Raw genomic sequence first — 24,047 nt, forward strand, 5'->3', positions numbered from 1 at the left:
GCGTGAACGGACGGACGGACGGACTGACATGACCAAACCTATAACTCCCCAGGACTTCGTCCGTGGGCACTAAAAACAACGCAACAGTTATTACAGCTACACCGGCGGTAGGTTCATATCCAGAGCCCCATACGGTCTGCCGCCGTCGCTTGAAAACAATCTCATAAACCTGGCCATATGGGCAACTGTGTATGGGCAGCTGGATGCTTGACTTCCCGGAGAAGGCGAGCTAGCTGTCACGTTCAAGCTCAGGATTATTTGTCGATCAAATTTCAGTAAATTTACCTTACCTAGATGAAATCTTCTCTATTGGCTGAAATTTCGCCGAAGTTTGACAAAATTGCATCGATTTTTCAGGTTCATATCCGACATTTTTGAGTTTTGAGTGCAGACAGAAATAAGTTTTGAGGCAACATGGCTGCGACCCCATGTTGACCCCTAGCCCTGCGTACGATGCTATGTGCTACAGCTAACACACAGCATCGTACGCAGGGCTGGCGAGAGAGTTGCCGACATCGACGGTTATTTACGAGAAGTGAATAAAAGACTGTCATTTTTGGAAGCGATCGAGTAGCTGAGGTAGGCTGGGATACGACTTGGGCCCAAGAACGCTGAATTTCGGCAGTAATTTGGCTTTTTACGTCAAGTCCCAAAATGAATTTGAAGTCACCGACCCTACGCACAGGGCGTTGTCTACATGTCCGTCCCCAGGGGTGTGTAGGTGTTTCGTTGTATCGCTAATAAAGATATATTCTACCAACCTTTGGTGTTTCGGTCTTAACTTAGCACTGCCCTTGACAATCTTGCGTATACGTTTTATCAACATGCTGCGTCTATTATCTGATGAGTTTGAGTGCCTAATTAGCCAAAGTAATCAAGGGTAAATTACTAATCTGTGGACGCTCTCACCAGATTATCACCGGATTAAATTTGACAAAGTCAACAACGAACGCACCAGTTATACCTTGCTGGTGCGTTCGTTGTTGACTTTGTCAAATTTAATCCGGTGATAATCTGGTGAGAGCGTCCACAGATTAGTAATTTACCCTTGATTACTTTGGCTAATTAGGCACTCAAAACTCATCAGATAATAGACGCAGCATGTTGATAAAACGTATACGCAAGATTGTCAAGGGCAGTGCTAAGTTAACTCCGAACACCAAAGGTTGGTAGAATATATCTTTATTAGCGATACAACGAAACACCTACCCACCCCTGGGACAAAACATGTAGACAATGCCCTGTGTCCTACATACGGGTCTTTGCAGGGCTGTGGTGAGTGGGGCGATTAGCTGTAGCGGAACACACAGCATCGTACGCAGGGCTAGTTGACCCCAAGTGAAAAATGTGTTCGCGATCAAATCTTCCTATATTTTTTTCAGAATTTTTGACAAAATCATTGCTTCTTAAATCTTTTGTAAAATATAAAATACTAAAATAAAAATGCGATGTGCCATGTCTCCAGATTTCTAAAATATCGTTCGTTGACCGTTCGACGGAATACTCATTTCGCAAACTTGTGACGCAGTTCAATACTGACCGCCAAATAATCTTAATGAGACGAGATCATTCTAGACATCCTCCAAAGTATCCAACCATTCGCGTTAGAGTTCAGCTCGCTTAGAGTATCAAAACATTCTTCGGCCTTCGTTTAGATCGGCCCGAATCTCTCCCGTTTAGGAAATAAATACACAAGCTACCTTGACAAAACTTCGTGCGCCATCCAGGACAAAACGCACTACAAATCTGTCTTGACGTCATCTCCTTACATGGTAATCGGCATACCGTATTTTTTAGCAAAGGAGACACAGAATACGTCGGAGTATTCAGTTTCAAAACGTATGACATTGTGTGATGTTGTCAAAAAAGGTAATGTTACTGCAATTGTATAAATTACAAAACACAAAAGTTCAAATCAGTTTATTTTGGACTGGCTTTACCCAACATTTCATATTGTTTCTTATGCCAGATTTGACCACGTGCTTACTGGCGACCCCTTTACATGCAAATTTTGTGTCAAATGGTGTGTTCTCCTGGAAAAACAAACGTACGATTTCTATATGAAGGAGGCGAAATTTGCCCTCAAAACTCGAAACCACCCCTTTATGGGGTGTACCTAGCTATTTTGAACGAGCTTCTCGAATCTGCAGCTCTATTTCGAAATGATGGTCTGGTTTTCTCAGCTCAAGGATAAGTGTTCTCCATTGCTGTGGGCATTACTATTCTCAACTGGGGGTACAGTTTCCAGTCGTAATGTTTTTCATTGTGTCCGGGATATAAAACCTTTCCTTTTCACACTTTTACTTTGATTAACACTAGTCCACATCTTGTCAGCGATTAAACATGTTTCAAGTTTAAATGTTAAATTCTGGTCTCGAGCCCTCTTGTTCGACCAAACTGAAATTACCCCTCCCACTTTGGCTCGTCCAGTGAGTGTAGCAAGGGTCGTGCCATCGCCTAGGAAACGGAGGGTAAATTAATTGTTGCATTTCGATGCACATTTTGATTATATTCAGAAGATTTTGTGGCAAAAACTCAGATAGAGAAGCATTAATATTCACATCTCACTTATTCAAGACTGGCTGAGAGCAGCACTTCCATTCAGTTAACATCATTACGCCATTTATTATGCCAAGAAAGATGAAGCCAAGACATTTTGCCCTCCCTGGTCTCACCCAGAAATGGTTATACCTTACAGAGTTTTTTCCCATGGAATGAAAACAAATGTACTTGGGCCTCACACAATAATAATAAGAGAATCCAATCCTATAACGTACTGCTCCCACGACGACTTGACACACACCCACTATTGATCATAATTGCTAACTTCTTCTAGTAATACGTGGCAAGAAATAGTAAAGTTTTCGCGGGTTTTTGCAGCATATGACAGGAAAATTGCACAGCTACACATAGGGACATGTCAAGAGATCCTGTTACTATACAACAGTCATGACAGTGATACAACAGCCTAGTGTAGGCCTACCGGTGCTGTGCAAACTTTGTTGTTGTACCTCCTGATTGTTGAGCAGGTCTGAATCCTCGTTCAAATGAGATAACTCCACACAACAAAAAGAACTAAGAAAGGTCCTTCGCTTGACTTGATACCTGTACACAGAATTCTTGTTTGCACCACATAACGGGGTAAACTTCGAAGTGGAGTCGGATTCTCAGCCGAGTGTAACGCACCATATTATACCCGCTTCTCTTGACATGGATGTTCATGCAGACCACGGAACAGATTCTTCTTGCTGCAGCGGGCATTGCTCTGTGAGCTGTAGATTTCTGTCACTTGCATTATTGTTGACTGGCCTCCTGTTGAGCCTCTGGAAATAAAAGCTCTAGTCTTTGCTGGCGATGTCGTAGACTAGAGCCTGGTCATTGATAGTGTGTTTGGCATATACATGCGTATGGGTAAGTGTTCTCAAGTACGCTCAGCATGGAGCTACCAACTGGCTTGAGCGATATTACAGTAGCTGAGCCCACTTCAAGAAAATCATGATCAAGTGTGATTTCAATACAGTGTGTAATTACTGTTCAATATTCAGCAGATATTTAACTTAGATTAATTGACCTTTTATTGTTAGATTTGGTAAGTTATAATTGGTATGCTTGTTACAGATCGCCTGCCACTTTAACAAGCGGCAATATCGCAAACATTGTGATCAACCTGTAACTCAGAGCGGCATTCTTGGATATGTTTTCAACAGGGGGACCCTCTCAGGAGCATGGGCAGCGCGACGACCACTGCACTTCAAGCTTGCCACAAATAAATTGGATGCAAGTTATCATCTATTGATTGATATACATGTATTAGGCATGAAATACATTTTAATTTTTTATATTCTTTATGACTGGTGCATAAATCATACAAAATTCATCACTGATGGTTCACATATGGCCCATCATATTTTCCACCTTCTTCCTTCTGGGAAACATGTCAGACCGTGTGGGATTCTATTATTCCCTTCTTCACCTGCCGACTATTTTATTTTTTCAAAAAATCCTCAAGCACCCCCCCCCCCCCCTCAACCAAATGGTGCACCCCAAAGACGCCTTGCATGGAGCACAGCAGCTGGCTTGTCGTTACACGAATCCCCTATGATATACCCCTACGTACAGGTCTGTGTGTTCCCGGCGTTATACGGCCTGTACAGGAGGCCGTGTAACGCCGGAAACACACAGACCTGTACGCAGGGCTACCTATGATACATCAATTTCTGTTCTGCTACAACCTCCATGCTTGTACATACCCGATCAAAGAGTGAATCTATACTCATCGATATAGTTGATGATTTCATGGTTCGCTCTGCCATAGCTGTTTCACTCTAGTATATTACCAGTATTTACCAACGCAGGTTGAAGCACAGTCCGTCCTGGAAGATTAGATCCCGGGATAAGAGTCACAGTCGAGAGGATAGACTGCACTGCGTGCTGGTCTAAGCGACCAGGCTCTCGAGGAATGTAAGGCAGGCATAAGAGGCAGGAGGGAAACAATAAGGGAAGCAGGCATCGGAAGCATAAATGTGCGCATGCGTGTAAGGGGACTCATCCTCGTACGCGTGTGTCATTTCAAAGATCAAAGCGACGTGCTTCTTGAGATACTTGTTTTGCACCTTGAGAAGCACAATCAGTAAATATCAGTAAATATAGGAAAATTGCATGCTAAACTCATTTTTAAATGCTGTCAATTTCTATTAAGGTAAACGTAGAATGCCTACATTTTAAACATAACAATCTCTCTTACTCTCTCCACACACCCCCCACCGCCTTTTCGGCGTTGGTGATAAGACTCGCCGAAGAGGGCGTGGTGTACGACGATGCCTACATTTTCTACATAACAATATCTCTCCCCTCCCTCTATGACGTCACGGTGCTTCTTGAGATATATATTTTGTATCCTTTAATAGAAGCACTCAAACAGAAAATATAGGAATATTGCATGCTAAACTCATTTTTAATGCTGTCAATTTCTATTAAGGTAAACGTAAAATGCCTACTTTTAAACATAACAATCTCTCTCACTCTCTCCACACCATCCCCACCCCCTTGTCTAATTATGACGTGCTTCTTGAGATATATACTTTGTGTCCTCAGAAGCACTAAATCAGAAAGTATGGGAAAATTGCATGCTGAAACCGACTATTGTTTTTGAAAATTATTTAATTTCTTTGTAGTTAAAGTTTGAATGCCTAGTGTGGATCACATTTTAAAATCTAACCTCCCCTTTAAAATGTAATGCTGCTTGAGATACATATTTTTTACTCTTGGAAGCACAATGAGAAAAGATAGGAAAATTGCATCAGTTACACCCAAAGTCATTCTATAATAGTTCAATTTAGAATGCCTAAGTGTGGATCACAGTTTAAACATAAAAATTTCTCCTCGCCTCTGTTATGGCTCTTGCTTCTTGAGATACATATTTTGTACCATTAGAATCACAATGAGAAAAGATAGGAAAATTGCATGTTAAAACTAATTTTTAAGCAACCATGCCATTTTGTGTTCAGTTAAAATTAATATGCATATTTACGGTCACAGTTTAAACAAAAATCTTTCCCCTGTGTGATGTCTTGTGCTTTTTGAGATGTATATTTTGTACTCTAAGAAGCAAAATAAGAAATTTTTCTGCTCAGTTAAATTTATAATGCCTATGTACAGTGAAACCTGCCTAAACCGAACCCGGTCTAAACTGGAAACCTGCCTAAACAATCCTTTGCCAAGTCCCATTCCAATAGAACTCTACATTTAAAATGGACCTCTATAAACCGAACACCTCTCCAAACCGAACAATTTTCTCAGTCCCTGTAGGGCTTAATTTGGACAGGTTTTACCGTATATTCCAAAAACATAACCCATTGTCAGGGATTTGCTTGACAAACTCGGGGAATTTTCACCTCTATCATATTGCATGTGAAGGTTTTCCTAAAGCCACAGTCCCTCCCTCCCTTTGGTGGAGAGACAGTGCTAAAGCATAGGACATCTGCTTTGCTATTGACCCATGTTGAGGGTTTTTCGGATAAAAAATCAACCCATGTTTAGGGATTTTTTCTTGAAAAAATGACCTAACACATACCCGTACACCTTTTCTATGGGAGTGCCATGCCACAAACAAAAACAACATAATCCTTGATTTGGCACTAAAAACTGCAACCCAAAAATATTCAAGGCAGATTTTTCCGCTTTGTCACAGAAAATATTTCAAGAAAGTCAAAGAAGATAGCACTTCTAGGCAATATGTCTTTGATACTCCTTCACTTTATTGATAATTATACATTTTCAAATAAAACTTGAAATGCTACAAATGGTACAAATCCTCCAGCCAATCACATTCTTACTTTGCTGTACTGTGACTTGATGCACCATCCCTTGACCACATTGAAAAACCTGCACTTCATAATAGAAGATCCTCCTTTAAATACTGACATTTAAAAAACCAAATTCTAAATGTTACAATAGTAAGTAGTAAATGATATTTGAAAGTAGTAGTAGTACTGCCATCATTGAGGAATTTTCTCTTCTTAATTAGTCACTTTGATGACCCCACACATCTTGATCATACATCTTGGTTTATTTGTCACTACATGAACAATGTAAACCTTGTACTGGATTTTTTTTAGTGTCAGATCAGTATAGTTTTATATTTTGTGTTCATTCAGTTTTCAATCAAAACGGTGAATTCATATATTCCCATTGAAATCCCAGAATAAAGGTCATATGGGGTCACTGAAATGGCTGATAACATCCCAGCATTTTCAATATCTTGTTTGACAAATTCATAAACGGAGTACTGCTAAATATTGGCAATGTTACTACAGTTTAACGAGGTGGATATACTGCACAATGTCTTTGACAATGAGAAAGTCTATGTTCTATGGCAGCTAGGCCTGGTTACCAACAGTCTCTGCCTGGTAATTGATGTCACTGACTTGAGTTTTCTTTGATGTAAACAATTTTTATCAAGTTTAAAGAAATTACTAAAATTAACTCAAGGAATTCATGAGTTGCTCTGATTTTATTTGAAAAAGATAAATGTATTCAGACAAAGTGGCTAATAAAACAAATCTACATAACTGTGAATATGTCAAGCATTTGACCTTCTGAAACCTTCTGAATAACAAATCAGTCATTTAACTGTAAAGATCATATAAATGCATTCAGGACACCCTTACTCATATTACAAGTGAATCAGTATAGCTAATAGCGCCCTCTACAGGTCACTGCCACGATTTGAGAACCCCATTGAATCAGTTTTACGAATTTCTGTGAAAATTTCCACAGGTCAGCTCTGTAGCAGTACCTGTGACATGTAAAATCCCCTGAACAGAATGCTGTCTCGTCATATGCACATCAAACTGGCTTAGATAATACAGCTGTTGAGTTGTCTGGGTGACACAATGGTAACACCTCCACTACCATTGAAAAGTACACGACAAAAGACTGTATCTCATATTGTCAACATGTGCACATGACTATTTTTAATAAACTCACCACTGCTGGAAAAAATTAAAATTTTAAGTGCAAACAATATTTCTGAATCATGCATTTTTAGCTCCCATATGGCCATACATGTCTATGCCTATGGAAGATATTCTTAGAGGTTGGAAAAATTGCCTGTCTGTATGTATGTGTGTATCTTAGTATGTATGTATGTATGTATGTATGTGTGTCCATCCACTGCAAAAACTGCTAAACCGCAGAACCTACCATCTTAGTATTTGGTGTACAGGTGCACCCAGCGGTGGAGATGTGAATCTGTTCAAATGAACATGTCAGTGTCAAAAATATGCAAATGAAGGGAAAAAGGAAAAATCCTGCAAACTGCTAGAACTCTAAATGTTGGTCAGATTGGTATTTCAAAGAAAACAGTCGGTGATCGGCAGAACAAATTAATGAAGGGGATTAGGGAGGGCAATTAACAGATATAGACTGTTTTCTTTGAAATAATATACACAGATAGCTAGGGTAAAGTAATAGGCACACACACTAGACACAGGTAAGCCTTACATACTGAAAAAAAGTTTAACACAAGACATTTGTTGATCATATTCATAATTCATAACTCGAGACCCTGTGAATAAATAAATAAATAAATAAATTTATATATGTACCCGCATGAGACACACTATCTTAGTGAGTATAAAAATACTAGGGTTTTGAAATTCAAAGTCTTCGTGGTACATACAGACACAGGACACAAACAAACTTACAAATGCTGGAATGATATTTAGCACCCTACGGCAGTTAACTTAGACAATCATGGAAACAATGTAAGAAATAGCTACTGAAGTGTTAATCTGGTCAGAGACTTGACAGGAAAAAGTTTTCTAGACTAGATTTACTCAGAGAAGCTGTAGTTGTAGCAGGCTTCTCAAGGCTGCTAGCTGATGCTGCTTTCAAATCAGCTCACAGCAAGAACTCATAATAGCTATACTCTGCTGAATAGCAGCTTGGGATGCAAATGACAGAAATTACTGCCTGTTGAAGTGGCAAGCAGAAGTACAGTGGCTGTGTGTCTGTGGATAACTTTGTTTTTACTCATAGTGTTGATGTTAAAAGCTCACCAGATTTCCTACTCAACCATAGCACACCTGTTATCATTGCTTTTGTTACTTGTCCCATTATGCTAATGGCTGTTCCATGCTCATAAATATAGTCTGGTATGGGCTGATGTAACAATGGCTGTGATTGGATGATAAAAGAATCAAGCTGCTTGGTTGACAGCTTACATTGCGCTACTGATAAGACATACAAACCGCTTCTTTGTGTCTCCAACAAGTACCCTCCATGACTTTGACACATAGATGTTTCAGGTGAAGTATGTTTTTAACCATCTACTTTTGCAATGGTTTGTAACTTTGTCGTCTGAGTGTACGATGGCTTCTGAGGTTCAGTAAGGATTCTGGCACATACATTGGGACCCATATCTGCAACCCTATTTGTGATAACAGTGCAGTACAGTATAAGAATGGCCAAGGGAATCAGACAATAATGGACACAGTAACAAGCAACAGATGATGCCATGGCTTCACTTACGTAAACCTGAACTAAATATATACACGTACATCGTGAAGCTGTTCGTGCTGTAAATATCTAAACTTAAGCTAGTATCTAATATTGTACAGACTGACACTTCCTTCATCCTTTGTGCCGCAATGATAAAACTGATAGAAATTTCGATATTACAGAATTACTACAACCAAGAAAGATCAAGCCATAATGCCTGGTTTCCCTGATTCAAATCACAGAAAAAATTAAAATATTGCCGCTTGAATGTATAAGTACTATTTTGAACACTCTTGGCTGAAACTATGAAAGAATCCAGTTTGGGTTGGAGAAGGTAATGTTGTAGATTGAGCTCCATTTCTTAAAGATACTCTTCTCAAAGGCATAGCGATGTCTGTCCTTTTTCTTTGCTTCCATTCTGTTGTATTCAGAACATTCCTTCAGTTCAGGTTGTTCATAGTAGTGGTAAGGTATTGTACTTCTGGGATTATTCCTGTGAAATAAAAAAGTTGCAAGTTAACCCTGATGTCTAGAATCAGAACTAGATTTGATATATTCAAAGTGGATTCTGGATTGAAGAGAGTTAGACTGCTGCTGTTGAAAATGGATGCCATAAGTTTAAACTTGACTGTAGACTTGGTTCAAGTCTGTGATTTGTTACATAATGTTTGAGTGTGGTGAACGCAATGATATGTATTTTGCTTTCATGTGAAACGCACGCGAGAGTGGAGTGGACACGATGAGTCGGGTGAACGCTATACAGGGGAATTTCACCCGGAATCACAGACTTGGCTTTCTTGCATGGTTCGCGTTGCTATAAATTATTTATGAATGACGTTTTTATTTACTTAATATTATTCATAAGATGACATCTCTGTATTTGGAGGAGTTACCTCTTGACCCCAAGCGAGATGTGCATAAAACTCACATGGCGTTGTTGACAAAATGTCGAGTGCGATCACTCCCACAAACATCAGCACGACCTTTGTAGTATCACCAAAAACGCCTGAAAAGATATCTGTGTTGTTTGTGGGGCCCATGTTCCAAAATGCGATAATCGTCGCCGGTTATTCAAGGATGGAAAGAAGAAGTTGTCCACCGGCTTGTTCCATGCGAAAATCAAAGGGTCCTATCAGACACCACTAACACTAAGTTCATGCGTTCTCCTTATTGGCCAGAATAATGGCTGGAGTTGTCAATCATTTTGTATTTGCTTGACGTCACTGTGTACACAGTCTGTCTGGCCGCCGGTACTTTGCAAGAAGTCCAAGTCGGTGAATCCGGCAGAAACTAACTCACTATACTGCGCAGATCTACTCAAAGGTAACCCATTCAATCGCTGGGAAAACATGGCCTGGGCTACCAAATTCCGAATATGTTTGTACGAAATAGGAGAGACACAAGAGAAACTATAATTGTAAATGATTTTATTTTTTAAAATTCACCGACTTGAACCAAGTCTAACTTGACTGCACTCCTGGCCATTTTGTGCTTTAACTGAACTGGTTTGAAAGGACTATTGATCTAAATTACAGAAAATGGGTTTAATTGTTTAACATACTTATACTGAAAAATCAATCATCAACAGCAGATATTATCCAAAGTCCTGATTATCTGAATTTAAAGTTACAGTCTAATGAACATCAAATGCATATGTTCTGATCAGTTATCTGTACAATCAAGCGTGGCAGATATTTTATTGTCTCAATGGTCGGAGAAGAGGACTCTTTTATGTCAGTGGAGGCTGAGTGGGCAAGCAAAATTTTTGTTTTCAATTCAAAGTGGGCATTTTGAAAGATGAACGGCTGGCAAACTTATCATCAGATGAGGGTTTAATCTGCTTGCAAGTACAACTTCATCATCAGTGAGTCAGACATGCTATTACGGCTATTGCTGCTGATGCCATCGCCCTTCAGCTGAAGGCTTTTGATGTGCAGCACAGCCTATGGTCGACTGAAAGAGCTGTACTCAAGAGCGCCCTCTATGCTCTCCCATCTTAAGAGGAGGGGAGCACAGAGAGCGTCAGTCTAAGCCCATGGTAAAACAATAGGGTTAACACATTGTCAAATCTGAACACATTCCAGTCCAAAGTAAAAATAACTCAATGCAATATACCTGAAAGATTTAGCGGTAAGGACGATATCATGTGTTGATGAGATGGCAGAGGGGAAATTTGTTGTGGGGAGAGGGGACTGGTGAGTTTTTGTGATGAGGAGAGGGCCACCTGGGAGTTTTGGCTGTAGAGAGGGGTGAGGGAAAAATATGCAGTGAGAGCTAGTGGAAGCTTTTTAAAATCTTGGCAGTTGCAAACAGCTTTTACTATCCCATTAAATTCTTTTACATGTCATATTTACACTTAAAAACACTGAAAACACATTTTGTTGAAATGTGTCATGCCAATGAGGATTTCTGTAACTCATTTTCAACTATACCGTATATGATTGGAGCATAAAAATTTTGAAGCATGGACCAAAAGTGTTTTCAATAACAGTGAATTTGAAGGCTTAGCATTTTAACAGGTGTTTGCTCCAAAAAAATCAATGACTGTGTCGTTCTTTTGGTGACAGTTTGTTTACTTGTGGTGATGAGGTTGAATGTGGCCAGCAACAAGGTACAGTATGTCAATACAATGTGTAGTAAATTATAACATCATAGATGTAAATGGAGCAAGTTGGCATGTACCGATGTCTGTCTATTTTTTGAAAAGTTGAGAGACTGTCCACAGTCTCGTGTCGTTTCTGTCTCTTATTGGTGTAGTCTCTAGCACATACAGCGATGGGGGAATCGCAAGCAAAGCACTGAAGGTGCGAGCTGCGAGTGCAATAAGGCATGAGGGACTGTTGTCTTCTGCGCACCTCAATGACAACAACAGGGAAAACCCAGTTGTAACCTCACACAGAGGAAATGATTTACAGGTGAGGCGGGTCGCATCTCAAGGGTCACAGCATGGCCAGCTGGAAACAGTACCAACCCAACATGGCAACAGCAAATTTCTTGCTTTACCTCCGCCTTGTTTTCGACGTCATATCTCATGAATAATATATAGGCAACCAAAGTCCTGCAACAGACAACAGTCCCTTGTGTCAACATACATGTATGCCCAGCTTGGGCCTTCGGTGCTATGCTTGCGATTCCCCCACTGTCGTATGTGCGAGAGACTTCTGCAATAAGAGAAAGAAGAAGCACAGGGGACCGTTGATAGTCTGAAAAGTTGAGTGTAGTCTGTCATAGACACATGCTACTGATACTGTACTATTAAGGTAGAACGCACCTAGGGAACAGACATTTGGACTCTCAAACTTTTACTATTCTCCTCTGTTGAATTTCTAATATCGGTAAATCTTGGGTAATTTGTTTCTCTAGTACCAAAATTTGCACGGTAACCCCCAAGTTTTATTTTTGCTTTTGAAAGAGAATGATTGAAAGATTCCTTGAGGAAAGTTAGAGCAAAGTTTAAGTCTTTCACTTTCCAGGTGCATACTACCTTAAGCAAAGATTGTATTTTCTGTGTAAGTTGCATAGATTTGGTGTATCCGGGAACATTTTGCATATGTTTTACAGATCAATGGTTGAGTCAATCATTTGTTATTGTATTTCTTGCTGGGGCGGGAGTATTTCCTCTTCTAATAAAGTTCAGATAAATCGTGTCATCAAAGCTGCTAGGAATATTCTAGGCGTATCATTGTATAGTTTTGATGATTTGTATATGAAATCAGTGAAAAAGAAATCTACAACTATATTGTCTGACAAAACGCATCCACTGAATAGTAATTTCATTAAAATGAGGTCTGGTACCAGATACTATTCAGTCAGGTGCTGCACAAACAGGTTTAGAAATACTTTTGTACCCTCAGCAGTGAGGATTCTAAACCAATCTTCTAACAGGTGAAAAACTCATCGATGGCTACTGTTAGGATTATTTTAAATTGTACTGCTGTTGATCGACAAGTGCTCTGTCTGTTATCTGGAACTGTGCTTTTTAATCTGTGTGATCGCTTTATATTTTATCTATTGTGCAATATTTGTTTTTAGACTGTGTACACCACAACACATTTCCATTTTTTGTATTGGATTAATAAAGGATAATAATAATGATTACACAATAAATACAAGTCTCAGCAACAGGCATGAAGATGTTCAAATATTGTTGCACAGTAGAGCTCATTGTGTGCTCAAAATTAATGCAGCACTGTGATATATCACAATATTTCTACTCAAGTACATATAGTTCAATTTCTGGCAGTTGATTAAAAATTCTTTTAGATCAATGGTAGAGATTTGAAACCTGGGTGACATTATCACACATCCATCAAGCCATCCATCCATCTAGCCATCCATCCATCAAGTCATCCATCCATCCATCCATCCATCCATCCATCCAGCCATCCAGCAAGCCATCCAGCCATCCATCCATCCTCCCATCTATACATCCATCCACTCATCCATCCATCCATCCATCTATCAATCTAGTCAACCATACATTCATCCACTTTAACCCATCCACCCATCCATACATCTTGCCATCCATCCGTCCACCCATCTAGCCATTCATCCATCCATCTTATAGCCGTCCATCTATCCACTTATCCATCCATCCAACGATCTATCCATCCATCCATCTAGCCGTCCATACACACAACACGTCCATACTTCCATCAATCCATACACATATACATACATACATGACCATGCAAGCAACATGAATGAACATGTGTAATACACACGATGAGATGAGATCAAACTATAAAGTTCATGTGCTGCCATGGCAAATGGCAAGTAACACAACAGGAGGTCACAGATGACTTGGCATTTTTTTTTTATTATGATGTAACACTGTATCAAAAGATATTGATAAGCTTATATCATCAACATGCAGGAAAAATAACTGCAAAAAGTGTACCAATTGAATTCAAAACTGTGATTTTATACAGTAACCACTGACTACCAGTACTGATTGCTGAGAATGCTATATAGTATTGGTAGGCTATCCTTCCATATGCAAAAGTCTGACTCATAATCCAACATTTTTAACCTTTAAACAGTCTTCTTTTTTAGATAATGTATTCATCACCTTGCATTTGCAATTTACGATGCAGTTTATTATCAATAAGACATCTACTTGATGAGGTTTTTGTAATTGCAGGACCAACCTTGTTGTACAAAGCATACTGGCTGTCTTCTAGCTGTCAAAATAAAATATTGAGAGGATAATAAATTTCATGCAGACTAAATATTTTTCTCAGACAGTAGTGATAATATTTTGCCAGATGGGTGACCAGTCTATTCTGCCACTTGTTGGCTATGATACCTTGTATCTCTGTAATTTAAATACAGACAAATTATGCAATTCAACTGTTTTAGGACCCCAGTAAATACTTCCTATCTCTATACGCTGAGGAAGCATGCAACTTCATTTCTTCCATTTCTCAAACAAAGCAAAAATTCAAGACTGGCAAAATATAGCAGAACCTACAAATGAATAGAATGTTACAATTTTGTTTCGGTACAATGGCGGGGTCAGTTTCCCACAACTGTAGGTTTTGCCGTACAGGTTGAAGATGTCATGGTCATGATGACATGTACAGATTCAATGGAATTTGCACAGAAGAAGGAATCCCTACACCTTTCTAGGTATAGATGGGATGATGTTGAGCTGTATGTTGCTCATTAACCCTTTGAGCGCCGACGTCAATTTTGTCGCCTTTATAAAATATATTCTGGTAAATTTTTCTCAGGTATTTGCCAAAATTTTGATAAAGAACGGCAGCAAATGAAATATGATGTCCATTCGGTCCAAAATTATCAAAAAATTTCAGAAAAATTCATAAAAATTGTAAAATATGGCAGTAAAATTTTGGTGGAAAAAAATTACACCACTCAAAGGATTAAGATTATGACCAAAAGATTATAATGCTGAAATTTGGACATATAATGGGTTTATCGGTTGAATTATGAATTTGAAAATAATTGATGTGATGCACATACGTCAGGTGGGAATTAATCTGGGCTTGTACGTATGAAAGCTACAGTAATTGTTCAATAAACACATGAGCCATATGAGCCAACCAAGTGACACTAGTCTCTGTTTAATATAATTAAAAAGAAAATGTTATATCCACACTAATCCTATTCACCTCAATCTACAATGAATGACAACAATGCGCTCAGCAACAGCATAGAGATCATACCGATAGATATCGATTCTGTTCAGCTGCATCTGTCCCCATTCACATGGTATCAAATGACAAAAGAAGATACATGAACTGAAAATAATGCTCCCGAAATTCAGTTTCAATTAGTTATACTCAGAGTGTGCTATTGTCTACAAATTGAAACTTCATATTCTTTGAAAATTCACTCCTGCTTGTTATGATCAATATTACGAGGTTAAACTTAATTTATCACATTTGGCTAAATCATTCATGAGATAGAAGCAAAATTGTAGAGGTTCATGAATTGTGCACATTACCAACCATTTGACATGGAAATGCATGTCTTTCAATTTGCCTATACCGGTACATGTATCTTGTTATGAACAATATCAATACAAAGTTTTCATTTGATGCAGTCACAATTGATATGATATGCTTTTAAAAAATTGCTTTGTACCGGTATGTGAACAAGCTGCTAAATGTCTGCCACTATACTGTTAAGAGGGCGCTGCACTCAAAACAGCGTATTTTGCGTATTTATTTTTGAGTGCCCATAAATAAACAAACACGAAACGTGCAAAGCATTATTTTATAACATGGCATTAATAAAATCTATCTCTTTTATTAGCCAGTAAGTATTATTATCCACCTTGTCACTGATAAAAATTATCGTTACTATCATGCGTAAAAAGTAGAAAACGAGAGAAAACTGTCGGGTATGTGAATGAGGACATACGCACAGAATGCTTGGATTGAATTTTAGAAAGGGCCCTATGTGTCAATAACTTGATGCAAAAATTGTCAGTGTTCAGACGGACCACTAGTTTTCAGCTTACAATTGGAAGTTAGGCAGTGCAGTTACTATTGCAAGGATAATGATGGCAAAATACGTCCCTTGTTTGACACAATAGGTTGTTATCATGATAAAAATTGCAAATTTATGTCCACCCTTTTTACACATTAAACAGAAAATCTATACCTGCAGGGTCTGACATACATGTAGGTGTGTGAACTGTTTTCATCAGAGGGTAAACTGGGCATGGTGGTCATACAAACATATATAGCAAGTAAAAATTAATTGTATTTTATCCTTTACTATTGCTAATCATTAATCAATACAAATAAAATATGTAATCTTAACTCCTGGCACGACACCAAGGGCTGAGCCCTATATGATATTAATACCAGTAAGTGGTGGTACGTACCAGGTGTCTGCAATGGCTATATAAGCATAATCCTGCCAGCATGCAACACCTGTCAGATTTTGTACAAATTAAGATATGCCATTTCTCATTATTCGAATGACAGAAATGTCATTATATTGGCCATAGTATCGCTATCAACAAAACAGCATTTTGAAAACCTATGATCATTATACCGAGAATAGCTATCTCACTAGGCAATGGAAAAACTTTTAGGCAGCATTTCATCAAGGGATAACACAAATTACATACATGACTCAAAATCAATACTTATACCCTGAAAGGTGTATGGAGAATTTTGTCTTTTTCTATGCAAACAATTTGCCAATATCTTGGCCAAAGAAGTGATATGGCAGAGGGCTTGATAGAATAGATCATAGAGTTTGTGACCTGTATATATGTCGGTTTGATGATGATGAGGTTGAAAAGTCAATGAATACTGGCCATGCACGCTGTACAAACATTCCCTCACAAAAAAAGAAGGAAACAAGTCATCGTTGATGACACAGTCCCCACTTGCTAATAATGGGTACTTTGATTACATGTCCTCAGAGAGGATAGAGTCCTCTTCATTAATAAGGTCTGTGATAAAATACTTTGATACACATGGCGCTCAATGGCCAAGAATGAGTTCCATGGTGATGAAAACTTAGAACCAATGAAGGCCACCATCCTAAAGTTCATAAAATGAGTCAACTAGGAATTAATCAACAGGATGTTGCAAGACATTTTTGCATACAATTCTAACACTTAACAGATTATCACTGGTACCATATTTCATAAAGTTTGATGCAGTATTTACAACACTATGAGATCAACATCTGTATCAAGTTTCATCACATTTGACGTTGTATTAATTTGTGGCTATATCACCCTAATTAGGAAAGTTCATTACTTATGCAATTACAAATTAATTAAAATGACACTGATAAATGTCTTTTTCAATGTTAAAGCAATGTGAGCTTAACATCAGTTAACATCTGTATAAGTTTCATGAATTTGATGCAGTACATATTTCTTGACATATCAGAGGTACGAAAGGGTGCCGGAAATCGACAAGTGCGGGGCCAAAGTGAGGGCCAGCACAATCAAAGTGCGAGCGAATGTGAGGGCTTGAAGTGAGGGCTCTCACAATCGAAGTGCGAGCGAATGTGAGGGCTTGAAGTGAGGGCTCTCACAATCGAAGTGCGAGCGAATGTGAGGGCTTGAAGTGAGGGCTCTCACAATCGAAGTGCGAGCAAATGTGAGGGCTTGAAGTGAGGGCTCTCACAATCGAAGTGCGAGCGAATGTGAGGGCTTGAAGTGAGGGGCGCCTTGAACCGATCAAATTCGGGCTCAGACATACGAAAAATGAGAGTCAAAGTCGCTTTCAACGTTGAATAAAAACTTACTATCTCCAGAACACAGTCGCGGCGCGGCATAGCTCTGTGAACAGTTGAACGGCTGTGAGCGCGGAGCGAGTACACAATGACCAGCGTACAGATCATGACCCATTACATCACTTCTGTCTTTTTCATTAACCTTTTTGTGTTTTTTAGTCATTGCATTTCAAATATCACAGATATCCTTTTTATTACTAATACATGCAACTCAGGCGAGCAATACTTCTTCTGGTACCATTGTACGACTATAGCGCGACTGATAAATGTGACTTCAGTCAAACCAGTTCACGACCTGGGCACGTGAACTCTGATACTGTTTATCCGACATGGCGTCGTATGCGGAGTTTTTGCCGGAGAATTTTCGAAGAAAGAGGAAACTTTTTTGAAGAAATTTTAGAGTGGCTTGTTCACCAGATAAAGTAAGATCATGGGAAAATGTATTTTTGGAGACTTGTCTGGTTCTCTATGATTGATTTTTTGAGGATAAAAAAAAATCAATAGCTACCCTATAACTGAGAAATCAGACAACAGCAAATGACAAATTCTTTTTTACGTTTGTACTGACAGTATGCTTTTTATTTTCTCTGTACACAAAGTTTGATAATCATTTCAAAAGATCAATTGCATCAGAATATCAGGGGTCATGAATGCTTGTAACCTTTACATTTTGTTAACAATGATGGATATTTTACCTCAATAAAGAATGCCATTTTGGTCAACGAGCCCTTGAATATTGTTCACTGAATCAATCTCATGGTCAATTATATTGTCACAGAAATCATAGCTATAATCTCTGTGTAGTCAGCGATTGATCAGTCATTAGATAGAAATTTGACTATCTCCTTTGTTTCATACTATATAATCAGAAAGCTCTGTGACCTTGCATCACATTCATACGTTGTCTGTCTGTAGCGGAAATGATTGTGCCGTCTCTGGCTCTGAAACTTTTAAGCCAACGACTTGATGATTAGAACAAGCAATCTATCGGCGAGCAACACATCGCGACCGAATCACTTGCTGTAAAACGAATATGCATCACCGTCCTATGCATGCATCGTGTATCCGCCTTGAGATAAACATTAACTCTGTGACAGGCATGTAGGATGCCAAAGACATTTTGTGCATTTACGTTTACAACAACCTAGACTTAGTCGATCGTAATTAAGAAAGGTGGTGTTGAAACATATTTCAACTGAACGCAGTGGCTATTTCCCAGTAAAATACGTAACTCTCTCATGTGTCAATATCGAGTGTGGTCTCTCAGCGTACCGTCATTCTAATTTGTGTTAGATGGAAATGATCATTGCAGTTTAATCTTGAAATTGGCCAAACGTCATAACTAGACACTTAATTAATTATCGTCATGGTCTGGAGCAAGTTATCAGCTTGTATAAAAGTCAGAAGTTTTTGCTTCCGAAGGGGCGCACGCGTAAAATACTGAACATGTAACTAAAACTCACAGTTGAAAATTTTCAGACTTTCAAAATTAAGCCTGTTGTACTGTCAACAATAAATAAGAAAGAGCAATACTGCCGACCTCAAAGACTCCGCGTATTTTTTTCAACCTTACCAATGCAGCAATGGCGAGAGTATGAGTCTAAAAATATTACATCACGGTATTTGGCTTGATTGTGAGAGCCCCACTTCAAGCCCTCACATTTGCTCGCACTTCAATTGTGAGAGCCCTCACTTCAAGCCCTCACATTCGCTCGCACTTTGATTGTGCTAGCCCTCACTTTGGCCCCGCACTTGTCGATTTCCGGCACTCTTACATACCTGCATATCAGCCTACTTACGAAACTTCAATAATTGGCATGTTACTGCTACATGACGTGAAACAAATTGACGAGCATATGTATGAAATAGGTCAATGTCAACTTTGAATGATACTGGTGGAAATATGTCTGAGTTATGGCTCTGTACATGAAAAAATCGTAATAAAATGGCCGCCTGGCGGCCATAGTGGGTCGTATCACAAAAAACATTGACGTGCATATCTATGACATTGGTCAATGTCCTTGTACCAACTTTGAATAAAATTGGTTGAAACATGTCTGAGTTATGGCTCTGTACATGAAAAAATCGTAATAAAATGGCCGCCTGGCGGCCATATTGGATCGTATCACAAAAAAATTGACGTGCATATCTATGACATTGGTCAATGTCCTTGTACCAACTTTGAATAAAATTGGTTGAAACATGTCTGAGTTATGGCTCTGTACATGAAAAAATCGTAATAAAATGGCCGCCTGGCGGCCATATTGGATCGTATCCCAAAACAAATCGACGTGCATCTGTATGACATATGAAGTAATCCTTGTACCAAGTTTGAATGAAATCGCTTCTTGCATCTCTGAGATATCTGTGTGAACGGACGGACGGACGCACACACGCACGCACGCACGGACGCACGCACGGACATGACCAAACCTATAAGTCCCCCCGGACGATGTCCGTGGGGACTAACAACGTGAAGACACCCACTAATCATCATTGTCAATGACAAACCAGACCAGCCCTGCTTGTTTTAAACCTTTGAGGGCTAAAGTAAATTTTTGTCGCCCTTATAACAATATACCCAAGTCTTTTTTTTTCTGATTTTTGCTAGAGTTTTGATAAAAAAGTGTAGCCAATGAAATGTGATGTCCATTATCAAATTATCAAAATAAATTACAAAAAATTCATAAATATTTGTAAAATGTTGCACTAAAATTTTGGCGGGAAAAATTACAGCACTCAAAGGGTTAATCAAACCTATTGCACCAATCTAGCGTCAGTGATAAGATCTGTTTTCGTTAATCAAACCTGTTGACACTAGTGGGGAAGAAAACTCACCAAATACAATCAACATGTTATCGTGTTTGTCAATTACCGGTACTGTCTTACAGAGTATACTATGATTCATTTCTGTTATTCCTGGCAGTTGTCACCAAATTTTAGATTATTACGATGATATAGCCACACATCGGTAATTCCAATTCAATTAACTGAAGAAATATCACTTGATGATATTTTTGAGTAACAGTGTTTTTGTTAACACTGGTACCCCGGTAAACGTTCATTCATCCAGGTCTCGTCTCTGCGCTCAACTTCAACAAACAATTTGTACTTGCCAAAAATTAGAACGGAAATAATGAGAAAAAGCCTTTCATATTCTGGTGCTGTCCTTTGGAATGAATTCCCCTAATCTTTGAAAAACAGCCCAAATCTGAGGTCTTTCAAGTTGCAATTGTATAAATTTCTCATGGATCGGGTGTGATATGTTCCTGCCTTGTGTTTTTATTGTATTGTTAGTTGCCTCATTGTCTTAATTGCTGTTATTTTTTTGACCTGATTTTTTACTGGTTTGTTGCTTGTATTTGTACTTGTATTTTTTTTTCTTCTGTCATTCTGTAAAATTTTTAATGTCGACCTTGTGGAAGATCGGCCTTATTGGCCGAACATGTTATCAACAGTAAATAAAGTTAAATAAATAAATAAAAAATAGGGCCAAAGTCCCTGAAGCTACTATAGACATGGATACAAAATTAAGTATTTCCTAACTGTATGAAATTATCACACTAAGGTCATCCTAGGGACTTGTAAACCAAATATTAAAGCTGTCTGACCAGTGGTTTTGAAAAACAGGCGACTCAACAGTTGACAGAGAGCTCTGCTGTGTTATGTAGAGAATAACCTTTTGTGACACATGTATTGATGAAGAAGGTGGATATCTTTGATAGCTCATTTCAGGATGGCCTGACCAAAAATGGAAAAAAAAATTCTGTAAAAATACAGATTTGCATATTTCATCAAAATTTGTAAGTTGGGTTATCCTAGGGACCTGTATACCAAATAACAAAGCTGTCTGACCAGTGGTTATGAAGAAGATTTTTTACCAAAAACGCCTTTTTTGGTGCTAATTTGCATATTTTCAACAATATCAAAAAATTAATAAAAATAGTTTCTCAAAATCATATAGTTTATCCACACAACAAATATCAAATCAGTAAGTACTGCAGTTCTCAAGATATTTGAGTGGACGGACGCCTCACAAACGGACATACATACATAGTACATACATACATACATACCCCGGTACATGTACATATGGTACATACTATATTAGTCTATAGTAGCTAATAAACAAGAGTTAATTACATTCTATTTAAAGTAAACAAGACTTGCTTAAATCAAGCTTTACGTCATAAAAATAGAGCATATCTGTCAGGTTATAAAGAATCTTAAGCTGGTTATTTTCATCCTAACCAAGCACATTTTAACTTTCAAATTAACATTGTAAGTAAGTTATGTTGAATAAGTTGAGACTGTACATACTCAGAGAAAGCACACTGAAGAGACAAATGTTTGAAACTTAAGAAGTTCAAGGTCATCAAATGCATTGTAAGGCATCATGTAACACTTTCATTGCACTGTTTACACAGATTGCATAATTGCTATAAATAGCACATGAGGAATCTTACAGCCCAGCTTTACAATAAAAATCCTATCACTTTGACCACTCTATTTTTTTCCTTAAAAAGTAATTTTATTTTATCCTCAGCAAGTCAACCATACATGAAGATTAGAACTTTATCTCTATTTATTTGACCACCCTATCATGACAAACTATTACGAGCAATTTCTTTGAGATAACATACAGGGCACAATAAATAACGGTTCAGAATATGTCAAAGTTGGGATTCAGGAAAGTTGCCTTTACATGTTTTAATCCTCTAAGATGGTAAGCATTTCACTATGGACTGTCAAAAAAGTTGAACTTTCTGATAATTCTACACTAAAATTATTTTGGCTTTGATGATTATTCAATTATTTAAAATTATATTAATTATTTTTTCTGGGTGAATTGATAGGGTTTATACAGTACAAGAATTACATACAATGTAAGTCAAATTTTGACCAAAAATGACAAAAAAATCCTTAAAAATACACATTTGCATATTTCATCACAATTTGAACAATCTAAGTTAGGTTATCCCTAGGGACCTGTATACCAAATAACAAAGCTGTCTGACCAGGGGTTGTGAAGAAGAAGATTTTTTACCAAAAACGCCTTTTTTGGCATTAATTTGCCTATTTTCAACATTATCAAAAAATTAAAAAAATCTCAAAATCATATTTTTCATCTACACAACAAATATCAAATCAGTAAGTACTGCGGTTCTCAAGATATTTGAGTGGACGGACGCCTCACAAACGGACATACATACATACATACATACATACATACTGACGACGGACGCCAGACGGATACCCATCCCAATAGCTGCTATAGACTATAGTCTATAGTAGCTAATGAATGTTACCAGGGTTTCCCAGTCATTTTACCAGGGTTCCCCTTGGTATATCAATGCAATCAGATTAGGGGACAGCAAAAATGTTACCGGGATTCCCAAATATTTACCAATGTTCCCAAACCTTAGCAAAAACACTGGAGTAATGTAGCAAAATAACATAGTTACAGTACCAAATTTTAACATTTCAAGGCATCAGCTCTTTGAATTGGAAAGAAATCACACAAATCATGAAGCATGGGAATGATTTTTGATGGCACAAAAAGGATTATTACCTAATTCTCAGAGCTATAGTGTCTACCACATGTTGGTTCTCAGTCATAAAGGGCAAAGGGAAATGTTTATGATTCTGTACACAGCAAAACACTACTCTGAGCTGTCTTTCAACATGAACATACATGTACTTCCTACAGGTTTAATTGTAGAAAAGGAAACATTTCAGGACCAGTTTCTAATTTTGAACGAGTTCAGGAAAATTCAACAATTAAAACTTTGCTAAAATTGAAAGATTAATAGGCCATGATAAACAGTTTCTAAGTAAGAGTAAATAACTAAGTACCAGTTCTAATGCAGTCTTGTTTTTGCATAAGTGTGTACATTCAATTTTATTCGACATATGAGAATATGGGAAAAGAATCACAAATAATATTTATCATGCCAGGAGTGATGTCGTGTCATGCAGTTGTCAACTCCTGAGGCAAATTTGAAGGTTGGAAAAGCAAAGAAGACCCTATTGAACTAACTAGCTTTTGTGTACAATGACAATGCTTCTAGGACAAATATACTTCTGCTATATAGCTATGTAAAAGTCGCATTGATGTCAGACTTTCTGCCAGTAAAAAACTGCCATTTGTTTACATTGTGGCATGTACGGTAGTCATGCAAGCTGGTGCATCTACACTTCTCTATGGCTGTTACTGACATCATGGAGCTACTCTTTTAAATTGGTAGCTCCATGCTGACTTCATGATCATAAAGAGACTATTTATCGTTATTCTCTTCACATTTACCATA

At 38.1% G+C, this 24,047-nt stretch overlaps 1 protein-coding gene across 4 annotated transcripts in view; it reads right to left on the minus strand.

Annotated features, from left to right (window-relative positions):
* The window catches only part of LOC139152749 (alpha-N-acetylgalactosaminide alpha-2,6-sialyltransferase 5-like), a 55,322-nt gene that overhangs the window by 4,410 nt on the left and 26,865 nt on the right, over window positions 1-24,047 (minus strand). The window contains exon 1 of one of the 4 annotated variants that reach the window (XM_070726071.1): window positions 4,251-4,490. The exons of 2 other annotated variants lie outside the window; for them this stretch is intronic. In XM_070726071.1, coding sequence (XP_070582172.1) covers window positions 4,251-4,313 — 63 coding nt within the window. In that variant the 5' untranslated portion in view covers window positions 4,314-4,490. Of the gene's footprint in view, window positions 1-4,250; window positions 4,491-6,237; window positions 9,497-24,047 lie in introns of those variants that run through there. One more of the 4 variants, XM_070726073.1, reaches the window with a different exon arrangement.

Source organism: Ptychodera flava, chromosome 16 (assembly GCF_041260155.1).
Source record: "Ptychodera flava strain L36383 chromosome 16, AS_Pfla_20210202, whole genome shotgun sequence".
NCBI lineage: Eukaryota > Metazoa > Hemichordata > Enteropneusta > Ptychoderidae > Ptychodera > Ptychodera flava.